The sequence below is a fragment of the Peromyscus leucopus genome, chromosome 5 (genome assembly GCF_004664715.2).
Source record: "Peromyscus leucopus breed LL Stock chromosome 5, UCI_PerLeu_2.1, whole genome shotgun sequence".
NCBI lineage: Eukaryota > Metazoa > Chordata > Mammalia > Rodentia > Cricetidae > Peromyscus > Peromyscus leucopus.
In genome coordinates, this window is record NC_051067.1 from 16,717,247 (window position 1) to 16,743,240 (window position 25,994).

Genomic DNA, 25,994 nt, shown 5'->3' on the forward strand with positions numbered 1-25,994 from the left:
AATTTTTGACGGGAGGGTGTGGACTGGACAAATACCGTATTTGCATTATAGGAGAGGCCAAAGGGGGAGAGAAAGGGAGAGGATGAATTTGCCTTACATTCACGCGTATGAAACCTATTTATGTCGCTGGTGGTGTGAGCACTTAACGTAGTGGGTCCATGTCACCGTGTCACGGTGCGGCAGCGTCCGGGCGACGCGAATCCTCACAAGTAGGTCACATTTGGGAGCCTTCCTCTAGAACGATCTCGGGGAGGCAAACGGGACGCCTCCCGGTCAACCCCTTCCTCGGCTGTAAAAAGAGACTTCTGTGCCACCTCCAGCCACCACCCCACTCCGCGGCCCAGAACCGCCGATCATCTTCTCGGTCATCTTCTCCCGGAACGGCCGGGAGCGGGGGGAGACAAGGAGCTCGCAGGCCCCCTAGCGTCCGAAGCCACGCTCGCACCGGCTAAGCCGAGCAGGCTCCAACCCGGCCCGCAACCGGACCTGGTCCCCTTGCGGCAACGAGACCCTCGCGGCCCCGCCCGGGCTGCCCGCCGGAGACGCGGCCTCCGCCGCCGCCCCGCCCTCCCGCCGCCGCCCCGCCCCCCGCCGCCCGCCCGCGCGCGCCAACTCCCAGCGCCGCGCGCTGATTGGCCGGCGCATTCCCGCTCTGCTTCCCGAACCGCCATTTTGAAAATCTTGTTGATTCTGAGGAGCGGAGCTGAGCGCGCGGCGGCGCGAGAACCTCGGCCCGCGCGCCTTCCTACTCCTCAGCGGCGGCCTCGTCGTGCGCACCCGCGGTGAGGACGGCAGCGGGGAGGCGCGGCCGCCGACCCCCGCGGCCTGGCGGTGCAGCGGCGGGGAGGGACGCGGCCATTCGCACGGCGGCCCGACGCGGGGGAGGGGACGCGCGGCGAGGCCAGGCTTGGCCGGACTGGCCCGGCCCGGCCCGGGGCGGCGCAGGCCGGACGGGAGCGCGCGCGCGCTGGCGCGGGCGGGCGGGCGGGCGGGGGGGAGGAGGGAGGGGAGGGCGGCGCGTTTTCCCGCCTCGGGCATCCCCGGGGAGGCGGGTGGAGTGACAGACCGGAGTCGGCGACTTGGAAGGGAGCTTCCCCCGCTGGGCAGTGGCCAGGGTCGGTCGTGCGGTGCGAGCGAGCGAGCGAGCGAGGGAACCGAAGCGTGCGGCTTCCTCCCCGCCCGCAGGCCCCCAGCATGTCGGCGGCGGCCCCCGCTGCAGAGGGAGAGGACGCCCCGGCGCAGCCCGCGTCCGAGAAGGAGCCCGAAATGCCGGGCGCCAGGGACGAGAGTGAGGAGGACGAGGAGGAGGAAGAGGACGACGACGAGGACGAGGAGGAAGAAAAAGGTGGGCAGGGACGCGCATCCCTCACGGGTGGATTTTTCTCATCAAAAGTTTTTTTTTTTTTCTTCCTTCCTCCCTTGGGAATGATTTTGCTTTTTTTGGCGCTTACGGGCATCAAGTCGGAGCGGTGGGTTTCACGCGATTGATGTCGTGTATATTTGCTAACGATCAGTGGCAGAGAATCTGGGTGTTTGTTTGTTTGTTGTTTGTCTTTTGAGTATCTGCCAGGGTTTCGATGCGAGTGTAGCTGGATTTTCGCGGTGTGCCTTCAGAACACTTCGTCATCCGGCAGGAAGTTTGTAAGTCTGAGATCTGCCTTTTACACCGGTGCTGTGTTGCTACGCGAGTGTTTTAATTGTGCTAATTTCATTCTGCAGCGTTTACCTTTTGAAGTTACCCTAAGGTCCGTAATGTAACCTAACACCACAGGTATTTTTGCTAATCCTGGAAATGTTTTCCTATCTTCCACTGTGTGTATCTGCTGATTTTTAAGTAAGGGTTCTTGTGGGAGCGTTTTCTTTGCCTAGGAATCACCCGTGAAAGCTGCTGCTGTTGGAGAAAGTAGTTTCAGACGAGAAAACTGAACTGAAAGTTAAAGCGAACCCACAGCTGTCTCGGTTTTGGAGCTAATTCTGCTCAAAGGAAGATGGTAATAGTATTTGACTAGAGGCTGAGCTGTGAAGCCAGCCTAGAGACGTGCAGGGGTATTTTGTCAGTTATCCAGGATGCTTGGTGCTGTCCCTTTACAGGTACACCAGTTTCCCGGAGACATTCTCCGCTATCGGAATATCCAAGGCACAGTCATTCACAGCTTTCAGTACTAGTCCAGTCCAGCTTGACTGTGAAGATGGCCACAGCTCAGCCAGACTAGAGAGCAGGTCGCAGGGTTCAAGTGCTCTTCCCAAACTTACTTCTTTTTATAAATATAATATGGGCTAAGGAGACAAAGTATACTTTTTATTTGAAGTGGTACGTGCCCTAAGACCTTATGGGAGTGTGTCATTTAGGTACAGCACTGGCTTTAATTATAAATATTAATAAGAATTATTTACATTACTTTTAGGTTATTTATAATATAGTAATTGGAAGCTGGCTGCAATATCAGTATTGTTAAGACTTTCTTAACACTTGTACCCCTGATATTTTACTTTTTTGTCTTCCTAGGGAGGCAAAGTTAAGATACTAGGGTGGTGAGTTCCCTTGGGCAGAAAGAAATTGAGATGTTATGTAAATACACTATAAAAGGCCTAAGCAGTAATGTTTTGAAGGCTAACAACTCATAGAATCCTGGATTTTGTTGGTTTGCCCTTAACAGTTTTAGAACTAATTCATTATTATTACTCATTTTTTTCTCTTTTGAGGTATTTGGGATGCTGGAATTGTAAATTTTTAATTCTGCTTAGCCCAGAATCCTTAACCTTCAGTATAATGATGGAAAAGTGCATGACAGTGAGATTACAGAGGTCTGTGAACTAAGGCGTTTTTAGCAGACTTGGAGGGATTTGGGGAAGATGAGAGAAGCTGATCTGGAACTGTGACTCTCAGGTTTTGTCTGTAGGGTTTGAGTGATACTGTTATTCTCTAGAAAAATACAGAAATGAACAAGCTTGGAGATGATTATGAGGTCTTTTGGATGTGTTTGGGTTTCTGTAGGACATGGAGGAACTGTCCAGGTTACAGCTGGGCATGCATTAGTTTGAAAGCTCTGCTCCAGGGTTGGACTAAGTAATTATTAGTTTGTAGATCCTGATCCAAATCAAGTGAATGACTTAGATTAAGCAAGAGGAAATTGAGGATTATAGGAGCTGTTATAACATACTTAATCTTTCTCCATTCTTCGCAACTCCTTATATCCCCAAATCTGAACTATCTTATAAAGCCTATGCTATTGTTTTGATCCTTTTTCCTCCCTCACCCTAAAATAATCCCTCTTCAACTCACAAAACTTTAAGATTTATTTCTGTATATGAATGTTTTGCTTGCATGTATGTATGTATACCAAGTGCATGGCCTGGTGCCCTCGGAGGCCAGAAGGTGCCTGATCATCCCTGGAAGTGGAGTTAGAGATGGTTGTGAGCTGCCATATAGTGCTGAGTGTCAAACACTGGTCCTCTGAAAGAGCAGTGAGTGCTCCTAACTGCTGAGCCATGTCTCCAGTCCCTCACAAAGGATTTTGTGGTTTTTATTTGTTGTGTGTGGCAGGGATGGTGCATGTGAAGATCAAAAGACAAATTGAGGGAATCCGTTATCTTCCACCATATTATTTCTGGGGCTTAGGCCTCTGGGGTGTTGGACTTGGGTCACCACACTTGGCAGAAAGCACCTTTGCATGTCCAGCAATCTGGCCAGGAAGGCTCACAAATTTTATATTTGTTACCTTTTTCTCTTCCCAAAGCTGACTACTGAATCCAGGGACTTGAGCATTTCAGACAGTCTTATCACTGAGCTATATCCTTACCCTTATTTGTATTTTTCATAAAGCTCTTTTTATCATCTTTTACATTAAGTGTAGTTTTCATTATACTATTAGAAATTTAAAAAAATGTTTAATATCGTTTTGAGTATTAGGTACATTTTTGGACCTAATAGACATTCATTTGAATGAATGAGAGGACCTACAACAAAATATAGTTTGACTAGATTTCAATCAATAAGTAAGTAGTTTTTGATAAATGTAACAATGTTTTAAGCTTTATATATTATGTATTTCCTGGGTTTTTCTTAGAAGTCTAGACTAAACAGTATTTAACTTTGTCAGATTGACTAATGGCTGTCGTGAACATAATTATCAAACTACAAAGTAATGTCCAGCCAGCTATCTTACAGCAGGTACCAAAGTAACATTAGATAGGAGAAATATGCTCTAGTGTTTATAATACAGTAGGATGACTGTTTAAAATAATTTATTACATGTTTGTGTGAAAAACTAGAAGAGTCCAAAGGCCCCCAAACAGAATGAAATACTAAGCATTTTAACTAGTACATGTTAAATACATGTAAATACATTTCTCTTGTGTATCAAAAAGTGAGAAACTGATTTTTCATAAGTCAAATAACTAGATTTTAATAGTGATACATGTAATTGGATAAGAGTTTTTAGGCTGGGTGCTTGACAAACTTAAGTAAAATGTTACTCTTAAAAAATAAAAGCTTCCACAGTGTTTCATGTTTCATGTTATTTGCTTCTTAAATCATGCTCAGATGGAAAGTATGCTGTTGGGTATGGGAGATCTTTTTCCCCACGTGTTTATAAAGTTAACACATTATTTTAGCTTTTTGTTATTTAAGAAATTTTAAATTATTCAATTAATTCCTAGAAAAGAGCCTCATTGTGGAAGGCAAGAGAGAAAAGAAGAAAGTAGAGAGATTGACAATGCAAGTGTCTTCCTTACAAAGAGAGCCATTTACAATTGAACAAGGTAAGTTTATTCTGTATTTCTTTTTACAGTGAAAATGCTCACTCAGGCAAAAAAGGGATTAACAAAAACTTGGTAATAGCAGCATACTTAGTGTTTAGGAAGTAGTGATCTATTTTGGCATAATATTATTTTTCCTTATTAGCATAAAGTTATACAAAGTATGCTGTGGGAATGATTTTCATTAAACTGACTATTAAAGGCCTGGGTATTTAATTATGATTTTTTTTTTCCCCCAGGGAAGGGTCAGAAACTATGTGAAATTGAAAGGATACATTTCTTTCTGAGTAAGAAAAAAACAGATGAACTTAGAAATCTACACAAACTGCTTTACAACAGACCAGGCACAGTAAGACATTTGAAAACATCTTTACTATGTTTTTTGATACTTAATACGTTTAAGATGCTTTATTATAGAGCCATAATTTTAATCCTGTAAGACTGATGATCAAGTTCAGTTTCTGTATAATACCAGTGAGTGAATTCAGACACGGACTGTTGAGTGACATACTGTGGTAGAGTAGCTGGTTATTAACAAGGCAATACCTTGGGCTTTTATTTTTCCTCCCAGCTAGGGATAGAGTTCAGAGATAGATTGCTGATCTGCCATGCCCAAGGCTCTAAGTTGAGTCTCCAACAGCAGTACCACCAAAACAAAAAAGGAAATGAAATATGCTCCAAAATGAAAATCTGAATTATATAATACAATCTGTTGTGATTTTTTTTTTTTTTAGAAAAAAAAAACTGTATTAGAATAAATTTGTCTTTCAATGTTCTGGCCATTCACAATAAATATTTCCTTGTAGTTGAAACACCCATAAAAGTGGGTGGGGGTTGTTTGCCAGGTGATATGGTATTATGTTGCCCTAAATGTAACTACTTGAAAAGAAAGGGATTGTTTTGTTTGTATGGGTGTTTTGCCTACATGTCTGTCTGTTGTGTGCTTGGTGCCTGAGGAGGTATTTGGATCCCCTGGGTGTAGCTAGAGTTTTCCTGCCTTGCCCACAGTCAGGACAAACTTTGTCACCCGCCAGTCCCACAGCCGCTCAGACCCAACCAAGTATACACAGAGACTTATTTTGCTTACAAACTGTATGGCCATGGCAGGCTTCTTGCTAACTGTTCTTACAGCTTAAATTAATCCATTTCCATAAATCTATACCTTGCCACGTGGCTTGTGGCTTAACGGCATCTTTACATTCTGCTTGTCCTGGCGGCGGCTGGCAGTGACTCCTTCTACCTTCCTGTTCTTTCTTTTCTCCTCTCTGTTAGTCCTGCCTCTACTTCCTGCCTAGCCACTGGCCAATCAGTGTTTTATTTATTGACCAATCAGAGCAATTTGACATACAGAACATCCCACAGCACCTGGGCTGGAGTTAAAGATGGCTGTGAGCTAGCCACTATATAGGTGCTGGGAATGGAACCTGGCTCCTCTGGCAGAACAGCCAATGGTCTTACGCTGAGCCATCTCTCCAGCCCATATAACTGTTATTTGAAATCAGAAACTTTGCTTTGGGTTGTGTTAAACAAGTTAGGTGTTCTTAAGGCTGTCTGAAGCATGGTCTAGTTTGTTTTCACATGTACTAACCTCAGCTTGTACAACAATCTTAACTTACACATTCGCCTAACTAGTGAATGGCATTAACTTTTTGGAATAACTAAAATTACTTGCTTTTTAAAAAAATGGAGTTGTTGACTAGTAACTTTCTATACCTACCTAAGGAACAATTATGGTAACTTGCTAGGTGAAAATATATTCAGATCCAAACTTTCCAAAGAATTTAGTTGTAGAATTTTTGTAATGTTAACATCTTAGTAGCAGATACTTTTCAGGTTTATTGAATAAATCAATGTTTTAATTTGGAAGATAGATCTGAAAATAAAGACATTATCTTTGAATTTTTTTCATTTGTACATTACTGGATAGTAGCATTAACAATAACAAAAATATTTTCAGGTATCCTCATTAAAGAAGAATGTGGGTCAGTTCAGTGGCTTTCCATTTGAAAAGGGCAGTACCCAGTATAAAAAGAAGGAAGAAATGCTGAAAAAGTAAGTAATTTTTGTAAATATTGATTGGTTGATATGCTGTAAGCTTACCTTTAGTGTTTTAAAATAGTTGCTAACTTTAATTTAGGTGTCAGAATTTGACAAGTCTTTCATAGCATCAACTTGGGTTATTTTTTTATGTTCTAGTAAATAGTGACTTAAAACTTTGAAAAGTTCTGCCGGGCGGTGGTGGCGCACGCCTTTAATCCCAGCACTCGGGAGGCAGAGCCAGGCGGATCTCTATGAGTTCAAGGCCAGCCTGGGCTACCAAGTGAGCTCCAGGAAAGGTGCAAAGCTATGCAGAGAAACCCTGTCTCGGGGGAAAAAAAAAAAAAAAAAAACTTTGAAAAGTTTTAAATTTTCATTTTCCAGAAGATATAGGTAATCTCTCAGAATTCAAAGCTCATGAGGTTTGAAGGAAATGTAATAAAATGTATATCTGTTCCCTGCTGTTACGCTTATTAATGTGTTTTAAACTTTCTTTGCAAATAATTTCTTTGATGAGAAATTGTCATTTTTCCATAATGCTAACAAAGTGACACACTCTTAGAACTTTTGTTTATTAATTGACTATAGATAAAGAATTTAAATAGAAATGATTAGGTCTTCATTAAGACATTGTAATGCTGAGTCACTAACCTAAACCATTTTCAAGTCCATGAATTTTTTAGTATTGGAAACTTATGTAATTTTCCAGTGAGTTTACTTAAACCATTGGTAAATACTCGTTTTCTAATTAATGACTGTACACTGGTCAGGTGACTAAGAATAAGCTACAGGGAAATACTTGTTACTGCTATGGAAACAAACAGATCGATTTTGCTAGCTCTTGTCTCTTTGTAGCATCAAGAATACTTAAGAACTCGTGTGTAGTCACCTTGTTTTTTCCCTGCTTTCTGTTTCAGGTTTAGGAATGCAATGCTAAAGAGCATCTGTGAGGTTCTCGATTTAGAGAGATCAGGCGTGAACAGCAAACTAGTGAAGAGGATCTTGAATTTCTTGATGCATCCAAAGCCTTCCGGCAAAGTAAGGATTTGTTATTTACCATTTCAGTAAAATGGTTATTAACAGCCTTTTCTTTCTCTTACTGAAACAGTAATTTAACAACAGAATTGTGTTGATAGCCAGTGATGTCATTAGCATTTCAAATATATGCCTTTCATTGACAGAACTGCAATGTTTTCATAATATAAATCAAATAACATATTGTCCTTCTAATCAAATATGACTAGTACAAGATTAAGAAAAGTAGTCGGGTGGTTGTAGTGGCAGTGCATGCCTTTAATCCCAGCATTTAAGAGACAGAGGCAGGTGGATCTCCCGAGTTCCAGGATAGCTAGTGCTGTTACAGAGAACTCCTGTCTCAAAAAAGGGGGGGGGGGGACAAAAGAAAAGTAGCTGGTGGTGATGCACATCTTTGATCCCACTTTAATCCTAGCACTGGGAAGGCAGAGGCAGGTGGGTCTCTGAGTTCAAGGCCAGCCTGGTCTACAGAAGGAGTTCCAGGACAGCCAAGGCTACCCAGAGAAACTCTGCTCCCCCTCCCCCAAAAAAAACAGCAACAACAATGATTAAGAAAACTACCTAAATGTCACATAAGATAAAAACCAGGGCTCAAGGATTGTCTGTCTGGAAGACACTGGAATAAGGGAAATAGGTTGAGGAAATAATTATGTAGACTGTTACATAGTTTTTAAATTTTAGAATTTAGCAAATACTCCTAAGAAAGCATTTAAAAATAAATTCATTGGCTGATCAAATTGTTTTCCTCGTGTGATTAGAAATGGATATGGTTTAACTGAATGTGTATAGCAAGTTACTTATTTCGTGTCTGTTATTACTTTCATAATTAACTTAGACGACATTTCTTGCATACCGAAGGATGTAACTGAGAACTTGGCATTACTGAAAGAGTTGGTACAGTTCATTTATAAATGTAGGGTATAGAGTTGCTGATTCAGCTTTATTTCTCTGCATAGTTTCTTCCACTCCTTCAATTCATTAAAGCAAGAAACTCCTAGTAATGTCATCTTTAGTGCTTCTAAAAACGAATAAATTAAGTCTAATTTCAAATACTGTCTTGATCAAATGTAAATACTACCTGAACTCGTTACAGTGCATACTTCTAGTCCTGTTTCAGAACCAAAAGTACACTTTGCAAATGGTTTTGCCAGGTGTTTACAAGACAATTGAGAATACTGGTAATGCAGTTTTAGGTAGACTGACACATTTAAAGTTGATTTCTCTAAGCCTGTAAATACTTTCTGACAGAATTTGAGTTGAGAATTATCAAAAGTTGATTAATATAGAAATAACTTATTGATGTTACTGTTAATAAGTTCGTTTTTGTTTGTTTGTTTGTTTACATAAATAAAGCCATTGCCAAAACCCAAAAAATCCTCAAGCAAAGGTGGTAAAAAGGAACGGAACAGTTCTGGAACAACAAGGAAGTCAAAGCAAACCAAATGTCCTGAAATTCTGTCAGATGAATCTAGTAGTGATGAAGATGAGAAGAAAAATAAAGAAGAGTCTTCAGAAGATGAAGAGAAAGAAAGTGAAGAGGAGGTAAAATGTATTTTTTTAACTATTGTTTTCTGTCAAAGAGAGAAATATTCCTGCTATATAAATAAGCAGATAGTTCGATGTCAGTTCTTTTGTTTTGTTTTTTGGGACAGGGTTTCCCTGTGTAGTTCTGGCTATCCTGGAACTCTGTAGACCAGGCTGGCCTCAAAATTCACATAGATCCACCTGTTTCTGCTTCCCAAGTGCTGGAATTAAAGGTACGCACCACCACTGACCAACAATGTCGGTTCCTTTTCATTGTGAAGCTACATAAATAATTGACCAGGCTTATATCCCCCCATCAAACATTAAAGTTTGAAAACAGTTGAGTTTGTGACCTAGATTTGAAGTGCGTCTTGAGCTAGCTCTCACCATCTAGAGGAGGGGATGGTAAAGGAAGCAGCAAAACTGTACACTAACACAGAGGAGCGTGTGTTTTCTATTTCAGCATTTATGTGTGGGTTTTTGTCTACAAGTGTGTCCTTGCACCACATATATTCTTGGTACCGGCAGCCGCCAGAGGATCACATCAGAATCCCCCGAAACTGAAGTTATATATGACAGTGAGCCCCCACCATGCTAAGAATTGAATTTGGATCCTCTGGAAGAGCAGCCAGTGCTCTTAACCACTGAGCCATCTTTCCAGCCCATGGGACCACATTCTTAAAAGATTTTTTTCATAGTATATTAATGTTTTATAGTTGACCTGAACTGATTTAATTTGATGCAAAAAGTAAAGTGTTAAAGGTTGTCATTTTCCTCCAACTTTTTGGGAATTACTTAATGAGTAATGGCATTGAAGTTTATGTCACCTAAAAATGGAACATTTTCTGTTTGCAAATATTTGTAAAATGCTTCCAAAGTGCATACTAGGTAGGAGGAAAACTTAATTAAGACATTAAGCTTTTGCTATCTCCTCGGTCAAGGTCAGGGAAAGTAGTACAGAAGGTGAACATTCCTGTTCTTAATGATGTTTAGTATGCCATGTTTTATTGTTTTACTTTAGGGGTTAGAATTTATTCTATATATAGAAGTGTATAGGTTTGATTAATCCTGGATTGGCATTATAGTCTAGATAATTCCTTGTGGGAAGCACCGCACAGTTGTAATAGCCAGTAATGTCTCTGAACACTAACAGATGTCTCTCATGTGGTCAGGAAGGATGCTTTTTATCTACTAAACACCACAAAATTAGAAGAATAAGGTAAATTATGGGGCTGGAACGTTGCTGAGTTGTTTAAGAGCTTGTATTGCTCTTGCAAAAGAACAGTTCCTGGTACCCAGGTTGAACTGCCTGTATCTCCAGCTCTAGAGGTTACAATATCCTCTTCTGGTTTCTGCAGGAACCTACACTCATCTACACATTCTTGCACAGACACACATGCATACCTATAATTAAAAATAAATTTTTTAAAGATATGTAGCAAACTTATTTTATATAAATATGTTATTAGTATATATATTTGGCTTGAGAGACTTAAAATTCGTGCTAGTTTTAATGTCTGTTGCCACAGAGGCCAGAAGAGGGTATTAGATCCCCTGGAATTGGAGTTATACATGGTTGTGAGCTGCTGTATGGGTACTGGGAATTAAACCTAGATCCCTTGGAAGAACAGCTCAGCCATATCTCTAGCTCCTAATGTCAGAATATTAAAGGTACTCATGAAACTAAGTATGAGTACTTTCATAATGTGAGACCCTTTTTTTAAAAATTTTTTTAGTTATATGCATATGTGTGTCTGTGTATATGAGTACAGTGCCTTCTGAGGCCAGAAGAGGGCATCAGATACCCTGAAGCTGGAGTTACAGGTGATTGTTAAGACACCTGGCATGGATGCTGGGAATTAAACTTGGGTCTTATAAAAGAACAGCAAGTGCTCTTAACCATTATGCCATCCCTCCAACCTCGACTGTATATTGGTGTAGAAAGAAGATAAATAATCTGAACGCTCAGATTTTATGGTTTGATACCTAAGAGGAAAACGTGTTTATATGTACACACATAATTGTGACAGATTTGTGTATGGATGCCAGGGAGCAACCCTCAAGAGCCACTGCTCCCAAACCCTCATTTTTGAGACAGGATCTCAGTATATAGCACTGACTAGCCTGGGTCTCACTCTGTAGACCACACTGGCCTTGAACTTAAAAAGATACACATGCCTTTTCCCTTCTAGTGGTGAAATCAAAGGCATACACCACCACACCCTGTCTCCATCCCTTTTGAGAAAGGGTCTTAAACTGGCACCTGGACCATACCAACCAACTAGGTTAAGCTGGCTGGCCAGGAAGCCCCAGGGATTCTCCTCCATCTCCTAGCACTAAAATTGTAGCCATTGCATCACTGTGCCTGGGTGGTAGGGTTTAAATTCAACCCTTTATGCCTATGTGGCATGAACTGCTTCACCAGTCCCCATAATTTTTTTTTTTTTTTTTTAAAGATTTATTTATTTATTATGTATACAGAAGAGGGCGCCAGATCTCATTACAGGTGGTTGTGAGCCACCATGTGGGTGCTGGGAATTGAACTCAGGACCTCTGGAAGAGCAGTCAGTGCTCTTAACCTCTGAGCCATCTCTCCAGCCCCAGTCCCCATAATTTTAAACTAATTATTTTTCTTGTTCAATATTTTGCTCATTTACCATGTGTCCTTAACTGTTTCTTAAATATTAAGCACAAATCATGAAAAGTTAAATTATGAAAAGTCGTTGTGAAATATAGACTTTGTTTTTGTTTTGTCTTTGTAAAACATGAGGTTTGGAAACTGGGTTCAAATCCCTGTTCTCCCCTGGTTTTTCACTATATGACTTTGTGCAAATTACTTAATCTCTTTACTCAATCTCCCATTAGTAAAATTGGAAGCAACCTCATAGGGCCATATTAAATGACTTTAAAGTGCCTGGCAACATATATTCTGCATTAGTTGATACTATTATTACTATTAGAATCTTAGCCAGGCATGGTAGCACTTGCCTTTAATCCCAGCACTGTGAGCCGGAGGCCCCCTGCTCTACAGAATGAGTTTCAGGACAGCGAGAATACACAAAGAAACCCTGTCTCAAAGGCTCCCCCTTCCCCCAAAAGAAGACATTTTATTCCAAGTACCATTTCTAAATCCAGTCTTGTTGCCAAGATAAAGTTTAGGAAGAAGCACAGGTGAACTATTCCAATGTAAATCAGTTTTTCTTTCTCCAGTGACATAAACTAGGAAATCCAGGTCAAATGATGGAAATCCATGGAGGATAAAGAAGAAAATGGTTTGTGTACATTAAGTACATCAAATCATGTCATATGAAAATGTAGGGGGATTTTTTTCTGCATGAGTTTGTCCTGACAGGCTGTATAAGATACAATTCCAATAAAGTTTATAGACTTCTTAGTAAATTTCCTCTCCAGTAAGACTAATTTTATGCAGGGTTGTGGTGACGCACGCCTTTAATCCCAGCATTCAGGAGGCGGATCTCTGTGAGTTCAAGGCCAGCCTGGTCTACAGAGCGAGATCCAGGACAGGCACCAAAACTACACAGAGAAACCCTGTCCTCGAAAAAATGAATAAACAAGAACAAAAGACTAATTTTATATTGCTGTAAAAGCCCTTTAAATTTACAACTACTTCAAATTCTTTATGGCTGATTTAGTTTCTGTGAAAGTTCTAATTGACATAGAAAGGAAGGAATAGTATCTTATGACATTTTCTCCCATTTTTTTTTTAACAAACATGCAGTGTATTATACTTATTAACACCTCCCATTACCCTCTAGTGTCCATCTTTCCTTCTGAAACCTTCCCACCTAGTTTCCCAGTGGTTAGATTAAAAAGACTCCTCCTCCAGAAACCATTAATCATCATTAGCTCCTAAAAAGGATGGATGATGGACTTTGTGGTCACCTCTCTCCATGGTGAAGTTGGAGGGCCAATCTTGTGAAGGTATTCATAGCTGCTGTATGTTCATGGTTGCAATGGTAGTGTCTTGTCTGGATGGCTGTGTTTCATGACAATCATCCCCATCCTCCAGCTCTTGAATTCATCCTGTTCTTTCTTCTGTAATGTTCCCTGAGCCTTAGGTGGGAGTTGACACAGATGTCCCATTTAAGGGTGGGTGCTCATCTCTTTTTCTGTACTTTGACCAGATAAGACTCATTGCATTAACTGTTATCCTCTGCAAAAAGGAGCTTTTCTGCCTACCCTAGGCTGAGAGCTGCAGTAATCTGGGTATAAGCACAAATACTTAACATGCAGTTTGACTACATATTCATGTAGATAAACATTAGTAATGTGGGCTCTTCAGCCGTGGGCTCTTGACCAGGTTTTTACATTGTCAGGTGTATGATCCCTCCTGTGTTGTGGGTTCTCAGACCGGTTCATCTGCAGAATAGTTTTGCCATCATTAGTGGGCATGTGTTGCCTGATGAATTGCTATTGTGGTGCACCTGTGTTCTGTAGCAGAGTAATAGCTGATGTGTTTTCTCCCAGTAGTCTTCATATCTTCTAACAGTAAACATTAGCTGGCAGGGAGGTAGTGAATTTCCAGTTCAGTCCATCTTGATTTCTTTGTGTCCTAATCAGTTAATCATGATCACAGAGTTTAATGGTTTTATGTTTAAAGACTAGAACAAGCAACATGCTGTCTTATGGTGTTTGCCTTTTTCCCTTGGAAGGGATACCTTTAACAAGAGGCTCTGTCTGTGACACTGACCAGAACGTTGTTCACTGTTTAGCTGTGAGCTACGATCCAGGTGTTAGTACTTCTCTTCTAGTGGCTGCTACACTGCAAATCTGATGTGGATTTACATCTTTTTTGGAAGCTATATTACATTTCCTGACTTCATAGGAAAAAGACAGTAAAAAGTGGGTTTGTTGTTCATTTAGACATTCTACAACTCAGAGAAACCTGCAGTTACAATTTTTGTCAGATGGTCTTTTTAGTTGTTGAAAAAATTTGATAGTGGTAGGATGTGGACATACATGTTTTGCTGTTCCTTAATAATGCTTTTAGAAACTAAGAAACTTCATAATTTGAATGGAGAAAATTACAAAACTGAGTAATCTATTTAATCTTTCGTTGGAAATCAAAGTTGAAAGGCTGCCTTGATAAAAATCCATTTACACTTCATCATTTTGTGAACTCTAACCAGAATTGTACGTTTCTTTTTTCTTTCTTTCTTTCTTTCTTTTCTTTTTTTTTTTTTTTTTTTTTTTTTTTTGTCATTCTGGGTTTTCTCAACCAAGTTAGAAGAATCCTGTATTTTAAAGTAATTTTTTATTTTGTTCATCTGTTCACCCAGTACAACCTTTCTGCTGTGAGGACAGAATTCTGGCTCTGTGACAGGCGTCTTTTTTGGTGACCCTCCTTCAAGAGCCCTGCTGCCTATAACAGATAGGTAAGCCCTGTTCTCACAAGATTTTTGGGTTTTTGGCAAAAAGTGCTTGTGCCATTTTTCAATTCTACATGGAAAATCCTCTTCAAATTTTTGAAAATTTATCTTATTAATCTTAATCCTTTGGGTTGGAGAGATAGTTCAGCCGTTAGGAGCATTTGCTGCTCTTCTAGTGAACTCAAGTTCAGATCCCAATACTACTATCATATCAGGCAGCTAACACCGTGCCTGTAACTCCACCTCCAGGGATCAGATACCATCTTCTGGCCTTGGGGTACCCTGTACACACACACACACACACACACACACACACACACACACACACACACACACACACACACACACATCTTAGAAGAAAAGTTAGTTTGGAAACAAGCTCTTTCTGTATTTTTTCCCCTTTGAAACTTATTACTTAATTTTTTTCACATTCATTTTGTAAAACAACCCAGTCTTAACATCTGTTTGATTAAATTATAAAGGTGTCTATTAAGAATCTTTCACAGCTAGGTATGATGGCACACACCTTTAATACCAGTACTTGGGAGGCAGAGGCAGGTGGATCGCTGTGAGTTTGAGGCTATCCTGGTCTACAGAAGGGAGTTCCAGAACAGCCAAGATTACACAGAGAAACCCTGTCTCAAAACAGACAACAAAAAATCTTTCACATCTTAAATTCATTAATTTTTAACTCTTGTTTGTCTTTCGAGGAATAAGAAGTTTACTTTCATTTATATAGTTTTAGCATTATTGTGATCCTTTTTATTTTTTTCTTAAAGTGTTTTATTTCTTGTTGGCCTTGAACTTGTAAGTTGTATTGCCTCAGCCTCCCTAGTTTTGAGGATTGCAAGAGTACTCTTGATGGTTTGATACAATGGTCTTTCCTTCCCTTTCTCAACTATACAGTCTATACATGTAAATTACACCAGAACATGGTGATGTTACAAATCAAGAGGCTGTGTGTGGCTTAGCAAGATGACTAAAAACTTGAACTTTAGGATTGGTAGAAATTTTTAAAGTTTATCTAGTTTTCAAAACTTTTATAATTATATAGCAATTACTTAACAGTAGTTCTAAACTCTGTAGTAGCGATTAAGACATTATTAACAGTCTTTTGCCATATATATCCTTATATATTTTAGTGAGTGAGAGGATTAGCCACATAGTATTAAGAGGAAAAAGGGTATAGTCAAATGTAACTTAAGGAATGAATGAGCCAATACACATCTGTTTTTAGTACTGCTTTCTAAAATAGAAAAAGATCTATATTTAGCATATAGCAAATAGGCTGTGATATACCAGTTAGTTTGTTACTGTAATTTAGTTATATAGTTTCATCCCTAGCTTAAAGGAACACATAGGTGAGTGGGGTTTTTTCTTCCAAGAACTAATATAGGTCACATTTGCTTCTTAGTAGCTTTAAGGTGTTTATGTACTTTACTACTGCATTTAACTCATCATGAGTTAAAGAATTTGGTTTGATTTTTGTTAGTTTTGTTTTGAGCACGAGATTGTGTGGATGCAGCATTGTGAAAATGCATTTTTCTTTCCTCTTGAACTTTCCCTGACCCCCAAGCTTTGGGAGGCTGGGATTAATGACTTACAGGCCAAGTATTGTGGCAATGTGAAGGAATCAAATTGATAGCATTGTGAGATGTTTAAGGGGTTGATCCTTTACCTGGCTTTAGATTCTTAAGGTTTTCATAAGGATTGAAATTTAAATAGATGTGGTTAACTTGCCTTCTTAGCTGTCCCACTGTTTATCTTTACCTCCAAATACCAGTGACCTTCATTTGCCTCAACTGCTAAAACTGTGTCCATTGTTTCCCAAAACTGAAATGTTTGAAATGCTCGTCTTTTCCAGAATCACCTGTACCTAATAACTTCATTTTCAGGATAGGTGAAATGATTCTTAACGTTTGTAGAGCTAAAGACAGGATGTGAGTTCATCAGCTATTTTACTGTGCCCAAGATGTTGGGTAACCAACTAAGTTGGAGCTTGTTGGTTCACTGTTCAGTTTTCAGTATTTCCTAAGTTATCAAGTCTAAATCAGTTTCTACCTGAAGCGTGTCACAAAATTCACAACTGATTAATGAAAATGAGTGAAACCAACTATAAACTTAAGGGAATTAAGATGTTTGTGAGTCAAGTCATGTCTACCATAATGTGATAAAGTGATGTGTCAGGGTTAGTGAGGTGTCACTTTTATAATTTCCATTCTGTAATAGATAACCTTGCTTTTAGTAACTTATTTAAAACATCCAATTTTAGGGGAAATTGGTTTGCATACTGGAGGAACTTCTAAATCACAAAAGGAAGCACTTGGTAGCAGTGGTGGATGATATTGTTTCCTATATGCCAGGAGGCATCATTAAAAGTATTTTTACAAGCTGTACACTAACCCCCCCCATAAAGACTTAGATTGATTCCTTTATTTGATAAGGGGGGAGAGTAGGGCCTCAAGACCCTGCACTCTGAACTATAATTTATCTTGTTGTATAGTACTTGCGTGGTATGATTGTGCTCTTACAGAAATTTTGGTAATCAACAGTAGGCTTGTTGTCTTTTTTAAAAGCCACGGGATGTTATCTTTTCTAGAAGATGTTGTTAAGTATAGAAAGATGTATGTTTGTCCAGAAGGAACATTTTATAAGAGTGGCTTCATTTCCTCCCCTACTCCCTAGTCACCACAGATGTTTATACTTTATCAAGCCACTAACTTGTACCAATTATTAGGTTTAATATTAATCATATTGTGTATGCCTTCTAAAAGTTTAATCATAAACTTAGATTATGGCCCTGGAAATGTTGTAAATACCTAATGTAATGCGATTGAGTAGCAGTGCAGTGTGTTGTTTCTATTGCTTACTTTTCACAACCATTTGGGTAGTATAGTTTCTTATACTTAAAAGTCCAGGTTTCATTAGCCTTTGACTGAAGAGTGATACTGAATATTTGATTCTGTGTAATAAGAGTATTGATACAATAGCTGAACCTTTATTATTCCCTTTAAGAGCCTACTGCAGTTTATATGAACTAGGTGGGCATCTAATTAAAAAATATTAGTTTAAGTTAGTCGTGGGAAAACTAATACTAGTCATTGGTACTGCTTGGTAAAGCTCCCATATTTTATCAGCTTCTTAATACCACTTATATACTGGTAGTAGCTGGCAAACTAGAAAGGTTTGCTAGTGCCCAGCCAACAGAGTATTACTGAGTTAATACAGGGTGAGTCTAGGTTTATATAGATATTTGCAATGGTAATATAACCAAGAAAAGACACACTAAAAATTGAATTAACTCCACTTAGCTATAGTCTGAGTCTTCCTAGATTTTAAACAAATTGATATGAAGGACAGGTTGAACACAGTATTTGTCTTTAAGAGTTAAGTGAGCTGTAACATACCTGTAATGTAAGGCTCTAGTGGCCAAGACAGAAAGAGCATTCAAGACTGGTCTCGGTATGTATTGTAGCAGTATCTTACAAACAACAAAAAGCTGATTGTGATGATGTAACTCCAAAGTCAAAAGTGTAAAACATTCTGTCTAGCTATATGTGATAGTTCAATGTATAAAGATGAGAATTTATCTTAGGTTCTTTTGTAACGTGGAATACTTTGCTTTGGGGATGTTAATTAAATGAAGAATTAATTCTTCCTAGTTTCAGAGACTTAAGTTGAAATAAAGTACTTACGAGCTATAATTTGGACACTGTAATTTATGTCCAGCATTTAGCTTTTGTTGAATCTGTGTATTGGTGCTTAAGAGCATGTGCTCTGGAGTCAGGTCTATGTTTGAGTCTTAGCTTGTAGTAATATGATTATGAACAAGATGACTTCATTGAGTCTGTTTCCTCATATATTCACAAAGTTTTACTGAACAACTGCTGTGTACCAGGACCTATTAGAAGTTATGGCTTTATCAGTGAACACAAGAGATAAAAGCTAGTCTCTCTGTAGCTTGGTTTTAGTTGGGGGAAGAGAGTAGGAGACAGTAAATAGTATTTATATTTTGAATTATATGTCAGCTCCAATTAAATGGAATAATGTAGATGACTTCTTTACATTGAAATAAAGTGTTAGGGCATAATTCCTCTCAACAGTTGATAATTAGTAATGTTTAAGCTGTGATAGCTAGTGTTTACTGTAAGAAAGCAGAGGGAAGAACAGTAGTGACTCATTCATATGTGTGCTTTCCTTTCCTTTCTAGCAACCACCAAAAAAGACATCTAAAAAAGAAAAAGTAAAACAGAAAGCTGCTGCTAAAAGTAAAAAGTCTGTAAAAAGTGCTAATGTTAAGAAGGCAGATAGCAGCACCACCAAGAAGAATCAAAACAGTTCCAAAAAAGGTACATTAGAAATGATGACAGCAATTGTTAGGAGCACTATATGCTTGTACACGTTTAAGTATGTATGGAAGACAGTCAACTGCAAAGAACATTGGGGAGAAGTAGCATGCCAGTTTTCAAAGCTAAAAAATTTTCAGTGCATGCTTTATATGTAATTTTTAGGTAAATTTTTATTTTAAAATTAAAACTAAATGATTTATCACTGGGAAGGGCTTATGTTCTCTTGAAAACTTAAAAACTTCCCCATGTCTTACACCTTGGTATGCAAAAAATTATTCACACTGGGTTATCTTAACTTTTAGAGTCTGAATCTGAAGATAGTTCTGATGATGAACCATTAATTAAAAAATTGAAAAAACCACCTACAGATGAAGAGTTAAAGGAAACAGTGAAGAAATTACTGGCTGATGCTAACTTGGAGGAAGTCACAATGAAGCAGATTTGCAAAGAGGTGATTGGGAGCACGTGTTCTAGTTATTACCCTCTGACTTTATGGAGTTTTTCACCCATTTAATTTGAAACATCTTTTTGTGTATTCATTCAGAGAGTATTGATTAAATTACTATTTCAGATCCTCTTGAGGGTACTGGATACTGTAGTAATTATAAAATAGTCATGCATCTCTGACCTAAACATTTTTATAAATAGTCAATAAAATTAAAATGATAGGCTTCACAGCCCAGACTTCCTGGTGTGGAAACTTAGTGATGTATCATTAGCTTGTATTGGTTTAAAGAGAATCATAGGAGTCGCCTTACTCCCTTCTTAGTGTGCTGAAGACTGTGCCAGATTATTAACTTAAATTTCTCTGGAATTCTTATAATGCTTCTCAGGAAATAAAATGTGTTAGTCTTGCCAGGCGGTGGTGGCGCACGCCTTTAATCCCAGCACTCGGGAGGCAGAGCCAGGCGGATCTCTGTGAGTTCGAGGCCAGCCTGGGCTACCAATTGAGTTCCAGGAAAGGCACAAAGCTACATAGAGAAACCCTGTCTCGAAAAACCAAAAAAAAAAAAAAAGTGTTAGTCTTGAATGAGTCATTGTCCATATTGTAGGTATAGTTGGAGATTTAGAAATCTAGTTTCTTTTGATTAAATAAAGTTTAATTTGAAATACATCAAAGGTAAAATAGTCTATGCTTTTATTGAATTTATTTTTTTAATTAGATAATTCAACTGAGCCTTTACTACATGCCAAGCTAAGACTAGGTTTTAGGAGAGAAAGCATAGAAGTCATTACTTGTCTTTAAATATGCCTGCAGTTAGTGAGGTAGAGGAAAATATTCCATCAGAGGGCTGTGTGTGCAAACTGTTGGAACACTTTGGTAGGAGTACAGCACTACAGAACATTCCTACCTGGGAATGGGGGCCAGGGCTTGAAAGAATATGGAAAAGCATCTAGAATTAATCACTGAGTCCCAAAATACTAAAATAATAGGTAAATTAAATAATAGAATAACAAAATAATAAACCTTTTTCTCTACAGCAGTGGTTCTCAACCTTCCTCATGCTTCAACCCTTTATTTAATATACTTAACATTGTGACGCCCAGTTATAAAATTATTTTTGTTGCTACTTCATAACTACAATTTTGCTGCTGTTATGAATTGTAATGTAAATATCTGTTTTCTGATGGTCTTAGGTGATTCATGTGAAAGGGTCATTCAACTCCCAGGTTAAGAACCACTGCTTTATTGTTGAACAATGACAGAATCACTGAAATAATGACTGTAAGAAGCAGTAATTTGGGGAGGGGAAGGGAGGACAGAAGAGAGGGCGATCTGTGGTTGGTGTATAGTAATTTATAATGCAGCTACACCTATTCATATTGGTAGTATACCTACTTATATGAATATATCTATCTCATACATCTGCACAGTTGCATAGGTGTAACAGAAGACTGACTAGCAAAGCCCCAACATTTTCTTGCTTGTCCATTTATAGTAAAAGTTTTATAGGCCCTAAATGAGGATAAGAGTTCAGCTGCAGGGTACTTGCAGACTTCAGTATGAATTCCGACTGGAAGATAAGCAATAATAGATTTGAGACTAAAAAAGTTGGGGGCAAGTTAGTTTAAGTTCTAGGAGTAAAGCACTCATGAGACTATTTGGATTTTCATGATTAAGAGGATTGAGTATAGAGTAGAGAGGTTGGATTCAAACTGTAGAATCCTAAGCAGAATATTGGGTGCTATGGAGACTAGGACCTCTTAAAAGACACTCCACAGGTAGCCTGTCAATATTTCCTACCTGTGTTTTTGATTCAGTACTACTTTGAAGTTGTAAAGCACTGAGAATGTCTGTTTACTTTGTTGCTTTGAATACAGTATTATTAAATGTCATTTGCAGGTGCAAGTCTGTAGTGAACCAGAGAACATTTAAAATCTACATGTTTACTTTTAATTCAAAGACAGTATTACAGACTTTTAAATCTGCTTTTAATGTTTTTAGGTATATGAAAATTATCCTGCTTATGATTTAACTGAGAGGAAAGATTTCATTAAAACAACTGTAAAAGAGGTAAATATTTCCTTTTTCCTACTTGATCACTTGGCATAGAAACCAAAAGTTTATCAAATTGCATTTTTTTTTGACTATTCATTTCAGTGAGAAAAAAAAAATCACAATTTGATGCCCCAGGGTTGTTAATAAACATAGATGAGGAACTATATTTAGTAAGTTTGAACAGTTTTGATAGAACCTTAGCTTAGATTAAGATAGGTTCATAGTGCACATGGTAGCTTTGTATTTCTGAGGTACTTACTAGCTTCAGGGCAAATCACTCCAAGGCCCAAGGTCAGCAGTAACCACTGTTTCATATTTAGCTCACCTGATTTCCCAAGGTCACATTAATATGATATAAGATTTTATGATGTATGCATACTTGATTTTGTGTGTTGGGTATGGTAAAGTGGTTTTCTTTTTTATTGCAGCTAATCTCTTAAGCTAGAGGACAGATGGCTTGTTCTAAGATTTGAAGATACGATTTATACCAGCAAAGAGAATGTATTTTCTTTTTTAAGTCTATTGTTGGTAGAACTCGCTGCTGACCCTTTTGAGTGTTACATATATTTGAGCTTGCTGTTTTAAATTGCATTTCCTTGCAGTTTTCAGTTTAAAGTCTTGCATGGCAGTAAATGTTCCTTGCTTTTTATAGTTGTACGTTTTGGATTTCTTTCTTGTAAGGTCATAGATTTCTGGACTGTACGAATTTTAGTGCACTTAATGTTAGCTTAAGACCCTTTTAATTGAAGCAAAAACTATTATAACCAGCATTTATACGTGCAGAGACTATTGCAGTATTTAGTATATGAGATATTTTGAATACACCTTCTGTCAGTGTGAAAACATAGTGGCAGTTTCTTCATCATATTAGAGCACAGCTGTTCAGATGACCGAGTTGGAACTTTTCATGCATGCGTATATATGTCAGGTTGTCAGCATGACAGAAGTGACAGATGTTATTTTTGTATTTTTAAAAACCAATTTGTTGTATATAATTTTTTTTTAAATTTCTTTTGTGCAGATCAATTTTTAAACTCATGTAGGTAGATGTCTTTACACCTGTAACTAAAGAATGTCAGTGTTCAGCCAGGCAGCATAACAGAGCAGTTAGTTCAGTGCTGCAGCACTGAAGGACTGTCCAGTTCTGCTTTGCCCTGAAAGTGTCATCAATTTTGTGGTATGTTAAAAGTGTCATAGAAATTTTATATTGAGGATAAACCAAAATCAACACATCAGAGTTTCAAAAACTGGGGAAGGGTGAGCCCACTTGGCTTATATATAAGTGAACTTTGACCATATAAATATTAGATACCTGACTTCATAATTATGATTGAAAGTATCATCAGATGTAATGCCAGAAGATAGTATAAAAGTATCAATCAGATGGTAATGCCGGCAATGTAGGTATCTTTGAAAGTATTTCTCAAAAACCATACATTAAATTTCTTTGAAGAAAGTATTATGGAATCAAGGCTGTTTGATTTTAAATTTTGGTCAATCAAGATTTTTAGGTGATAAACATGGACTGTCCCTGAATTTAAATTTTGTCTTTTGACTGTCCTGATAACTTATTTCTGAATTATAAAAATAAGCTGCTTGACAATTGATGTACCAACTGAGTGTTTAATTTTCACATCGTAAATCAAATATATTAAAAATAATGTTGAACATTAACAGGTATTTTCACATATTCAACTTTAGTATGCTTAGAGTGAAATGGAGGAAGTAACTAAATGGGGACTAAAAATTGGCCTTTACTTTTAAATAATTTGTTATAAATCTTGGCAATAAAGATAAATTGATGTTTTAAATGTCTTGTATTTAGTCTTTCAATTTGTTTTCGTGTTATTCTTTGGGGTGTGGGAGGATTAGTTCCTAATTCTATGACTTGGAGTTCTTCAGTAATAATTGACCACTTTTTTTGTTTGTTTTTTGAGATAAGGTTTCTCTGTGTAGCTTTAGAGCCTGTCCTGGATCTCGCTCTGTAGACCAGGCTGGCCTCAAACTCAGAGAGATCCACCTGGCTCTGCCTCCCGAGTGCTGGGATTAAAGGCATGCACCACCACCACCCAGCTAACTGAACACTATTAAAGAAATGGAAATAGGTAGTAAATGCTTATGACCAAAAGTTTAAAAGAATTGGAAATAAAGATGACAGAGTGATGCTATAACCATTTATTAAGGGTATTTGCAAAAGTTCTTATGTAGTTTTACATAACCAATTATTCATGATGTGTAGTTATCACTGTAAGTATACAGTTCTGATCATTAACAAAAAATTTTTTTTGTTGGAGACAGGGTTTCTCTGTGAAACAGGCCTTGCTGTCCTGGAACTTACTGAGTAGACCAGGCTGGCTTTGAACTCACAGAGATCCGCCTGCCTCTGCCTCTTGAGTGCTGGGATTAAAGGTGTACGCCACCACTGCCCAGCTCTCATTAACAGAAATCTTAGAGGTTGAAAAATATAGCAACTCAAAAGTACCATAGTTCCTGTAGAACAAAATAGGGAATTTTGTCACTTAAAACGGGGAGGAAATTAAATACACATTTATACGAAATGGCATAATACAAGCTCAAGTGTCTAGAAACTAAATAACTTAGACTGAAATTTTTTAACATTTTGCATTTATCACTTCACATACACTAAACATTTTAATTACTTACACTTTAAAGCAGAATACTTCCCTTATCAGTACCAATGAGTCTCAACAAATAACCTCTAAGTACAGTGAGTAATTAACTTTTAAATATGTAGTCATTGGCTTGTGTCATACTCTGATGGGGAGGTTGTATATCTAGACTCTCTAGTGCTCGCTTCACTGTACATTCTTTGTGTAAGATCTTTTGTTAACAAGCAAAGTTTTGAATTTCAGAAATACCTAAGTTCAAAAAGTGGCTTTCAAGACCTTTGTATAGCCCCCTTTTAAAACCAGATGAGTATAATTCAAAGAATTGTTGTTCAAAGACTTTTTAAAACAAAAGCATATTTCTAGTTTGTCAACTGAAGTTTCTTGGCAGAATAGGCATCTAAAAGACCCTGAAACCCATGTTGAATCTTGAAGTGGAAAAGTTTTGCTGTGTTCAGACTTTAACATATGGCTTAAAGTATGTGCTATGTACCAAGATAATTAAATTGTTGTGCAGTTTTCCAGTGGACCTGCCTACAGGAAACTTACTGTAAACTATATAAAATATTAGACACTGTGAAAGTCACTTTAAAAATAAGTGAAGAGGGGCTTTTAATTATTCTGACAAGGTTTTTTGCCAAATTTCAAATGTGCTACCCACCCAAAAATGGTTTTAGTTTGTTTTATAGTGTGAAAACATTCTGTACCCATTGAAAATGTAACATACACACTCACTGTTAAGGGATTGTGAGTCTTGTGTTCCTGATGAATGCACAGATCTAAAATATCAAAATATACCTGAATCTTAAGTTTTGAATACCCAATGAAAAGAAATACATGTAGTATAAAATAGCTTAGAAGCTTCATGTCATACCTTCAAATTGTATCAAAAAAGAATTAAAATTTTAAGTAAAGCCCAAAGATTGGAGCTGTGTAAAAATATTAAGGCTCATTGGTAAAGGTACTGATAAATTGTCACAGAAAAACACATGGCTTTCTCTAAGTTTGCTAGTGACCCCTGCTGGATTACCTGTTTTCACAATATATGAAAAGTAATCTGCCAACTAGAATGTCCAGTCTGAAGGGAACCCCCAACCAGAATGAAGGTCTCAATGTTAGGTTACACTGTGCCACCTTCTGAAAACCACAGGACTCAGCACTAATTGGGCCTATGGAAAAATAAAATTAAATATAAGTGCCTAGAAGCATTTTGAGGGTCAGTGATTTCAGAAGAGTGAAATGGGTTTACATTTTCCTATCACCACAGAAACATTTCAATTTTACTATACAGAGTCTCCTCTCTCTTACAAAACTTAAGTTCAACTTGTGTTTTAACCTTTTCCATTTGGGACACAGAAGAAAGCTTAAGTCCATACATGTTCTTTTTTTTAAAAGGCTGCAATCTTGCTTGCTTCTCGAACACCACTCAAATATGCCCCTGTAACAGTTTGTGGGAAATGCCTGTTTGTTGCCTGTGGGGGAAAAAAGAAACTTTAAGATTGTGCATAAAGAAATGATGAATTCAACAGGTCATATGACCTTACACCTTTTCTGGTATAACTAAAAAAGATGTGTTCATGACAGAGCCTTGAACCTTGGCTTCTTTTACTATGCTTTACCAGACTTCTACAACATGTATCTGAAGTCTCTGCCAAGTACTCTGGCATCCATAGAAATACTATCTAGGACAGTAAAAGTTAAGTACTGGGGAGAAAGTATGAATCACAGAAGCCTCAGAAGTTAGTGTTCAGAAGAACATGAGAATAACTACCCA

At 38.2% G+C, this 25,994-nt stretch overlaps 2 protein-coding genes across 3 annotated transcripts in view; one reads left to right on the plus strand and one right to left on the minus strand.

Annotated features, from left to right (window-relative positions):
- The first annotated feature begins 674 nt into the window (after positions 1-674).
- Positions 675-23,404, plus strand: Dek (DEK proto-oncogene). 2 transcript variants are annotated; one of them, XM_028867674.2, is made up of 11 exons: positions 675-782; positions 1,186-1,345; positions 4,660-4,761; positions 4,998-5,107; positions 6,716-6,810; positions 7,713-7,833; positions 9,184-9,372; positions 18,955-19,093; positions 19,396-19,544; positions 21,540-21,608; positions 22,022-23,404. In XM_028867674.2, the coding sequence occupies exons 2-11, from the start codon at positions 1,195-1,197 to the stop codon at positions 22,031-22,033; spliced, it is 1,137 nt and encodes a 378-aa protein (XP_028723507.1). In that variant the 5' UTR covers positions 675-782; positions 1,186-1,194; the 3' UTR covers positions 22,034-23,404. The 2 variants fall into 2 exon arrangements, with proteins under 2 accessions (XP_028723507.1, XP_028723508.1); XM_028867675.2 differs by lacking the exons at positions 675-782; positions 1,186-1,345 and adding an exon at positions 1,395-1,641.
- A 349-nt stretch (positions 23,405-23,753) lies between these two features.
- The window catches only part of Kdm1b (lysine demethylase 1B), a 40,566-nt gene continuing 38,325 nt past the window's right edge, over positions 23,754-25,994 (minus strand). The window contains exon 21 of the mRNA XM_028867676.2: positions 23,754-25,692. Within this exon, the coding sequence (XP_028723509.1) occupies positions 25,609-25,692 (84 nt within the window). The 3' untranslated portion in view covers positions 23,754-25,608. The remainder of the gene's footprint in view (positions 25,693-25,994) is intronic.